The sequence below is a fragment of the Hylobates moloch genome, unplaced genomic scaffold (genome assembly GCF_009828535.3).
Source record: "Hylobates moloch isolate HMO894 unplaced genomic scaffold, HMol_V3 SCAFFOLD_12, whole genome shotgun sequence".
In the NCBI taxonomy this organism is placed as follows: domain Eukaryota; kingdom Metazoa; phylum Chordata; class Mammalia; order Primates; family Hylobatidae; genus Hylobates; species Hylobates moloch.
Window position 1 is genome coordinate 101,590,780 of NW_026652287.1, and position 8,441 is coordinate 101,599,220.

The window sequence follows — 8,441 nt, forward strand, 5'->3', positions numbered from 1 at the left end:
CCCCAGGGCAATCATGCGACCCGGACCAGGCCTCCGGGTGACACCTCCGGCTCTCAGAGGCCCCAGGACCCTATCGTTCATCCCTTTCCACGTGCAAAGTGAAAAGTCAGAGCCCGGGCACACACCTTGGCCGTTTATGTATACAGAAGTGGGGTGTCGGGCGGGAAGGGCGCGGGGAATGAGGGAACCTAGAGGCCGATGACGTCGTCCAGCTCGAGGTCCGCGTTGGGGCGGCAGCGGGCCTGGGGGGGCTGCGTCCCGGGGCGGGGTTCCGCGTCGGGCTTGGCGGCAGCCGCCTCCGGGCGCGCCGCGTCCATGACGCCCAGCACCGCGTCCAGCATGGAGGGCCCCAGATCCAGGTGGAAGGACAGCAGCGGGTCGGCAGGCGAGGGCGCTGCGGACTGCGGGACTGCGGGCGGCGGCGGGGAGCGCGGGGCCCCCGCGAGGGGCGCCCGGGGCTCGGGGGGAGGCCCACCGCCGTGGCGGCTCAGGAACGAGGTGTCCCCGAAGGCGTCGCCGCCGCGCCCCACGTGCAGCGTGTGCCGGAAGTCGCCGAGCGGCGCGGAGATGGACAGGGCGCCGCGATCAGGCCGCTTCTTGGGCTGCGCGGGGCCCAGCTGCTTCAGCACGGGCATCTGCGAGGGGCACGGGAGGGTCAGCGCGGCCCCAGCCTGGGGCTCGCAGCCACGCGACTGCTCAAAGGACGATGGGGGACGGTTCCCGTGTTTTTGTTTTTTGTTTTTGAGACGGAGTCTCGCTCTGTCGCCCAAGCTGGAGTTCAATGGCGCCATCCCGGCTCACCGCAACCTCTGCCTCCCGGGTTCAGGCGATTCTTCCTCCTCAGCCTCCCGAGTAGCTGGGATTACAGGCACCCGCCACCACACCTGGCCAATTTTTGTATTTTTGTAGAGACGGGGTTTCACAATGTTGGCCAGGCTGGTCTTGAACTCCTGACCTCAGGTGATCAGCCCGCCTCATCCTCCCAAAGTGCTGGGATTACAGGCGTGAGCCAGCGCGCCTGGCCTCCCGTTTCACAGATGGGGTAAGATGGGACTCCAGGAGGTCCCATGGGTACAGCTGCTGAGCTCACATTTGGATCAAGGTTTGCCTAACCTGACTCCAGAATGCCCATGACCACCACGCTATGCCGATCCTCCTAAGAGCGAATACTTGAGCCTTCCTAGAGGCCAAGTAACAAATATTTCACAAACCCTTCAGAGTGCTTCTCAGACTTGACTGATAGAAAACTCCAGCTTGTTGGCCCGGGTGCGGTGGCTCACTCCTGTAATCCCAGCACCTTGGGAGGCTGAGGCGGGCGGACCACTTGAGGCCAGGAGTTCGAGACCAGCCTGAGCAACATGGCGAAACCCCATCTCTATAAAAAATGCAAAAATTAGCGGGGCATGGTGGCGCACGCCTGTAATCCCAGCTAAAGTAGGAGAATCGCTTGAACCCTGGAGGCGGAGGTTGCAGGGCGCCGAGATCATGTCACTGTATTGGTCACTGCACTCCAGCCTGGGCAACAGGAGTGAAACCCTGTCTCAATAAAAAGAAAAAGAAAACTCCAGCTTGTCAAAGATGGAAATTCCCAGGCTCCTGTTCTGAAGACAGGGCTGACTCTGTCCATTAAGCAAAGCAGATCCTGCCTAGAGCACACGAGGAAGAGGCCCAGGCGGGCTTTGCCTAGGGTGCATTTTATGATTTGAATTACAGTCCTTGGTATCTGTGGGTTCCGCATCAGCAGATTCAATCAACTGCTGATAAAAAATATTGGGGAAAAAATACAGTAATAAAAAACGAGTACAAGTTTCAAACAATGTAACAATTATTTGCAAAGCATTTACATTGTATTATGCATTATAAGTAATCTAGAGATGATTTAAAGTGTAGGAGAGGATGTACATAGGTTATATGCAAATACTAGGGCATTTATATAAGAGACTTAAACATCTGCAGATTTGGGTATCCATAGGGGTCCCAGAACCAATCCCATCACTGCTACCAAGGGGCAACTGTACCTGATCTTTTTTTTTTTTTTTTGAGACGCTAATTTTTGTATTTTAGTAGAGACGGGGTTTCACCGTGTTGGTCAGGCTGGTCTCGAACTCCTGACCTCGTCATCTGCCCGCGTCAGCCTCCCAAAGTGCTAGGATTACAGGCATGAGCCACCGTGCCTGGCCAACTGTACCTGATCTTGAAAGACTACAACCTAACAATATGATGTCTTATGTTTTCTAAAATAATAATGATATAAATTCCCTAGCCAGACGCAGTGGCTCACACCTGTAATCCCAGCACTTTGGGAGGCCGAAGCAGGTGGATCACCTGAGGTCAGGACTTCGAGACCAGCCTGACCAACATGGTGAAACCCCATCTCTGCTAAAAAAAAAAAAAATACAAAATTAGCTGGTTGTGGTGGTGCATGCCTGTAATCCCAGCTACTTGAGAGGCTGAGGCAGGAGAATCGCTTGAACTTGGGAGGCGGAGGTTGTGGTGAGCTGAGGTCGCGCCATTGCATTCCAGCCTGGGTGACAGAGTATGACTCTGTCTCAAAAAAAAAAAAAAAAGCCCTGTGTTAAAAAATGGGAAGAATTGCATAAATTTGAAGCTGGCAGCATCTGCATTGTAAACTAGGTCCTTTATTGCCTGCAGCTGCACCAAATTCTTTTTTTTTTTTTTTTTTTTGAGACGGAGTCTTGTTCTGTTGCCCAGGCTGGGGTTCAAGTGATTCTCCTGCCTCAGCCTCCTGAGTAGCTGGAATTACAGGCGTACGCTGCCGTGCCCGGCAAATTTTTGTATTTTTAGTAGAGATGAGGTTTCACTATGTTGGCCAGGCTGGTCTCAAACTCATGACTTCAGGTGATCCGCCTGCCTTGGCCTCCCAAAGTGTTAGGAATACAGGCATGAGCCATCACGCCCGGCCTAAATTCAATGTGAAATAGAAACGCAGCCACAGCCTCTGCCCATATCCTGGTCATTGCGTGTTTTGTGTGGAACTTCTGGGAGGGACTTCGATGACCTTGTACTTTTGTTTTAACAGTCACCACTGTTATCGCAATAATAAAAACCTATTTCAGTTGAAGCCCTACCCTTTGCCAGCTGTATGAATTGGAATAAATTACTTTATTTCCCTGCCTACTTTTCTATCTGTAAGATAAATAAAATAACACTACCTTCCTTTCAGGATACATAGAAAAGTCTGATCAAAGAAAACTGTATTTGTAATAGTGCTAACCAATTGGTAGTGCTAGCGTTGGGGGGAAAATATTTCCCTAACAATAACTGTGGAACAAAAATTAGGTTGGATAGAACACTATGAGAAAGACAAAGCCGCTGACGTTGTTTTCATAGTAACAGGCACCCTGGGAAGTATTGGTGATAATATGGAGGAAAATGAAAGCCAAAGGGATTTAAAATAATTGTAGATGGCTAGATTCTGAAGACTGGCCTACACACACACACACACACACACACACACACACACACACACAACTTTACATTGATTTCCATGGGGAAACCAGTTTTGATTTACTACCTCTGCAGCATTTATCGAATTTCTCTGACCTCAACCTAGATGAATAAATATATCTTTATCGTTACCTAGCACACAATCTCCACTCTCTCCTTCCCCATAATGGAAACAAAAATTTTAAGAAACAAGATTTGTCTTGTTTTGAGACAGGGTCTCACTCTGTCAACCAGCTGGACTGCGGTGGTGAGATCTTGGCTCACTGCAACCTCCGCCTCCCGGACTCAAGCAATCCTCCCACCTCAGACTCCTGAATAGCTGGGACTACAGGCTCATGCTACCATGTAGTGTTATTTTTGTATTTTCTTTTTGTAGAGATGGGGTTTCGCCATGTTGCCCAGGCTGGTCTCAAACTCCTGAGCTCAAGCAATCTGCCTGCCTTGGCCTCCCAAAGTGCTGAGATTACAGGTGTGTGCCAGTAAGCCCGGCCAATACTTGTCTTACAACGTGGTAGATATTCTGATTCATTCCTTCCTTCTTTCCTTCCTTCCTTCCTTCCTTCCTTCCTTCCTTCCTTCCTTCCTTCCTTCCTTCCTTCCTTCCTCTTTTCCTTCCTTCCTTCTTTTCTTTTCTTTTTTGATGGAGTCTTGCTCTGTCACCCAGGCAAGAGTGCAATGGCACGATCTCGGCTGACTGCAACCTCCGCCTCCCAGGTTCAGGTGATTCTCCTGCCTCAGCCTCCCGAGTAGCTGGGACTACAGGCGCCCGCCACCACGCCTGGCTAATTTTTGCATTTTTAGTAGAGACAGGGTTTCACTGTGTTAGCCAGGATGGTCTCGAACTCCTGACCTCGTGATCTGCCAGCCTCGGCCTCCCAAAGTGCTGGGATTACAGGCATGAGCCACCGCACCCGGCCCCTACTCTGATGTTTTCTATTGTAATCTATTTTATTTTTAAATGTTGAACTCAGCTCATTAATGTATCTTCTGGATCCACAGTTTTAAAAAAATCCTCTCTAGCTGCTAACAGAGCCTATGATCTCAGCACTTGCTCTGCAGTGAGTCAGCAGTGAAAAAGTGGAATTCAGAAAGCCCATTGCACAGGTTTGAATCTGGCTGTGCCGATCGCTGTGTGGCTTTGAGCAACTTACTTGACCTTTCTGACCTCATTTCCTTATCTTGAAAATGGCATGATATTAATATAATACTTCCCAGTCCTTTTGCAAGGGAATGATATGTCCCTGCAGGTCTCGGCACAGTGCCCAGCACACAGGGAATGTTCAATTAACATATCTCAATGGAGTCACACCTTGGATCATTCTCCCAGTGTTTCAGAGAAGGAAATGGGTGATCCGAGACAAGACGTGACTGACCAAGATCACAAAGCCAGCTCTGGGGAACTCCAGTGTCTAGAGCTGGCTCCCTCCACTCTCTGCTGCCTCTTGACTCCTGGACAGCTCTCAGCTCCTGCCTCTGGTCAGACCCAGCTCCCAGCATGCATCTCGCATCCCCCTTCCATTGCCCTATCAGTTGCCACCACTTTCCAGCACCTGGCAACACACATAAAGTCTTGGTTTCTGACATCAAACGCATCTGGGCTCAAATTTTGCCATTTCCTTCTTGTGCGATCCCATACTGGCTTCCTCAACCTAAAGCTCAGTTTACTCCTCGAGAAACAGGGGTTGGAATTCTTGTTTGTAGCTGGGCACTGTGGCTCACACCTACAATCCCAGCTCTTTGGGAGGCCGAGACAGCAGGATCACTTGAGCCCAGGAGTTTGAGACCAGAATGGGCAACAAAATGAGATGACCTCTCTACAAAACTAAAATGCACCTGCAGTTCTAGCTACTTGGGAGGATGAAAAGGGGAGATGCCTTGAGCCCAGGAGTTTGAGGCTGCAGTGAGCTATGATCGTTGCACCGCACTTCAGCCTGGGCAACAGAATGAGACCCTGTCTCAAGAAGAAAAGAAAAGGAGAGAGAGAGAGAGAGAAGGAAAGGAAGGAAAGGAGGGAGGGGAGGGAGGGAAAAAAGGAAAAAAGGAAGGAAGGAAGGAAAGAAAGAAAAAGAAAGGAAGGAAAGAACGAAAGAAAAGAAAGGGAAGGAAGGAGAAAGAAAGAAGGGAAGGAAGGAAAGAAGGAAGGAAGAAAGGAAAAAGAAAGAAGAAAGAAAAAGAAAGACTACACTGAAGCTGCCGAACTTTTATTTCCCAAGTGCTTATCCTGGGCCAGGCACCAGCCTGAGTGCCTCCCCATGAATGAACTAATTCATTTAATCTTCAGGACAACCCCGTTTTACAGATGCGTGATGGCTGAGACACAGAGAGGTTAAGTAACTCGCCCTGGGTCACAGAGTAGCAAATGCTGGGCGCCAGATCTGGAATCCAGATGAACTCTAGCTCCCCACAGGAGACGATGGGCATGCCACCCCGTGGGGAAAAAAATAATAATGTTCTGATTTGTATGAAGGCGAGAGATTTCCTCTGACACCCTTGATTGTCTTTTTTCCTCTCCGGTCCAGACCAGAACAACGAGTTGGAAGTTTTCGAATGCCACCTCTGCGCCCTAGCTCTGAGACCCTGGGTAAGTCACTTCACTTCTGCCAGCCTGGGTGTCCTCTTAAACAGAAGCCTCTGACCTCCCTCTGGTTGAATTGTGTTTAAAGCAATGAGGTCATGCTTGGAAAAAGTCCCTCACGCTGCCAGGGCTCGGGACAGAGGGGCTGTTGTTTGTGACCAACGTGGAACAGGCAGCAAGCGGGGCGCGACCCTGGATCCCGGGGAGGCCCGGGTCGCGCGTTCTCCCCCCGCCTCCGCCCACCCCTCTCTTTCCTGCTGGGGCGGGGCCACGGCTCCAGCTGCAGGGTGGCGGGCACGGCCACCTCTGTCCTCTCTCAGTCCCGGCCCCGCCAGGACGGAAATAACAACCCGCTCCAGATCCGGCCCGACTGGTTCTCAGGCCCGTGGGAGCTGCGGTGAAGCGGGGTTGGGAGACCCCAGATGGGGAGACCCCCGGCCCGGCGAGGGCTCCACTGCGCGCTTCCTGCAGCCACGTGGCCGCGGCCGGGAACTCAGCGGCCGCCGTCTCGTGGGCTTTCTGCCCCTCTTCCCTCCGGACCAGGACCCAGGACCCCTGTCCCCCACCGCGCCTTACCTCGCGGTCCTCCCGGAGCGGGGCAGGCGCGCGCTCACGACTCCGGCTCTAGCCCGGACCCCTGGTTCCCTGGCTCCGAGTCCGCCTCCGCCTCCTAATCCCCGGCCCGCGCCTTCTTCCTTCTTCCTCCGGGCGGGTTCTCACCTGGTAAGGAAAAGTGTCATGAGGAACCCGGAGGGAGATTCAGGAGCCAGGCATCCGGGTCCGTACAGCCACCTCCTCCTTCGCCCTCTGGTCCCAGGCGTCCTAGCTCTTAGCTTTCTTAATCCTACCCCAGACCCGAAAGTCAGGGGCCCCCAGCCCCTTCTTGCTCAGACCCAAAAGCCAAGGGCCCCAGTCCTTCCTCCCTCAGACCCAGGGGTCCAGACCCCCAGCCCCTCCTCCCTCAGACCCAGGGGTCCAGACCCCCAGCCCCTCCTGCCTCAGACCCAGGGGTCCAGACCCCCAGGCCCTCCTCCCTAAGACCCAGGAGTCCAGGCCCAGCCCATCTTCCCTCGGACCCTGGAGTCCAGACCCCCAGCCCCTCCTCCCTCAACCTAGGAGTCCAGGCCCCACCCCTGGCAAGCCCTGGCATAAGGCCCCTTTACCTGCACCGGGAGCTAAAGTGTCAGCCCCTCTCGGGGGCCATGGCAGGAGCCCAGGCAGAAGCGGAATCACCGCCCAGTCCCCAGGCAGAGAGGGTTTTGGCACAGGCCCCTCCCAGCCTTTCTTATCCCCCAAAAGTTTGCCTCTAGGATTTAAAGGACTAGAAAGCAGTGGTGGAAAAGCTGAGGCCCCTCTGGGCGGAGTGTGGGGGCGGGAGGAGGCCAGGACTGAGTGTGCAGGGGGAACTGGCAGAGGGGGTGGGGCTGGACAGGGCGCGCCCCCAGCCTGGCCCCTCCCCTGCACAGCTTGGAATTTCCTGAAACTGGGGAAGTCTGGCTGTTTAGAAGAGTAATTTCTTCCAGATTGCAGCTGTATGGAGAGAGAGAGAGAGGGAGAGAGAGAAGAGAGGGAGGTCAGACAGTGAAAGCAGCAGGAGGATGAAGAGCATGGAGGGTGTCTGAGGGGCAGCTCTGGCTTTGCTGCGGCGTCCCCTAGATGAACCTCCCTGCCTGGAGCCACTCCGTCATAGAAAGGTCATATCTCATTCTAAGCACCCGTGTCTATTGATGACAAGAGAGTGAGGTTTGAGTGTTAGGGCAATTCCTTCAGGGCGGTGTGGGCAGGGAGAGAGAGCGGAGGGGGAGAGCAGAGTCCCAAGGCAGGATGCAGCTCAGTGGGAAGAAGGTGGAAGCCCAGGTGGGAGTCTAGGTCTGTGGGAGGGAGGTGGAGGCCCAGGTGGGAGGCTGGGTCATTGGGAGGCAGGTGGAGGTCCAGGTGGGAGGCTGGGTCAGGGTCAGAGGGAGAGGGAGAGGGAAGCCCAGGTAGGAGGCAGCTCATTGAGAGAAAGGGGAGGCCCAGGTGGGAGGCTAGGTTAGTGGTTTTACCCCTAGCTGGGGCTGGGGTTGTAGTGCTGGAGAGAAGATAGTCAATTTGCGATAACGAAGAAGCAGCCTTGAGCTGGGTCTTAAGAATGAGTGAGAGTTGATGGAGCCCAGGAGAGGAAGATGGATATTGGAGCAGGGTGGGGAAGCTGGGTGCGGCCAAGGGTTCTCAGACGCCAAGTGGAGTTTGATTTGCCTGGAGAAGCCAGCTTGAAAGCCACTGGGAGCTTCAGTTTGCCCTGCAGGCGGGGGAACCGCAGAGGAATGGCAGGGAAAGATCCAGGTGTTAGAAAGTTCCCTCTGGCGTCCCTGCAGGGGATGGAGTGAAGCAGGTCAGGACTCAGCACCCACAGCAA

The 8,441-nt window shown here is 53.7% G+C and overlaps 1 protein-coding gene across 1 annotated transcript; it reads right to left on the reverse strand.

Moving 5' to 3' along the window:
- Positions 1-113: 113 nt before the first annotated feature.
- Positions 114-7,440, reverse strand: CDC42EP5 (CDC42 effector protein 5). The gene is made up of 3 exons (XM_032171173.2): positions 7,207-7,440; positions 6,620-6,763; positions 114-635 (listed from the first exon to the last, which is right to left on the reverse strand). The coding sequence occupies exon 3, from the start codon at positions 633-635 to the stop codon at positions 189-191; it is 447 nt and encodes a 148-aa protein (XP_032027064.1). The 5' UTR covers positions 6,620-6,763; positions 7,207-7,440; the 3' UTR covers positions 114-188.
- Positions 7,441-8,441: the final 1,001 nt, after the last annotated feature.

Bases quoted from the DNA above. Each gene is read 5' to 3' on its own strand.
- CDC42EP5 (XM_032171173.2), bottom strand. From the start codon at position 635: ATGCCCGTGCTGAAGCAGCTGGGCCCCGCGCAGCCCAAGAAGCGGCCT.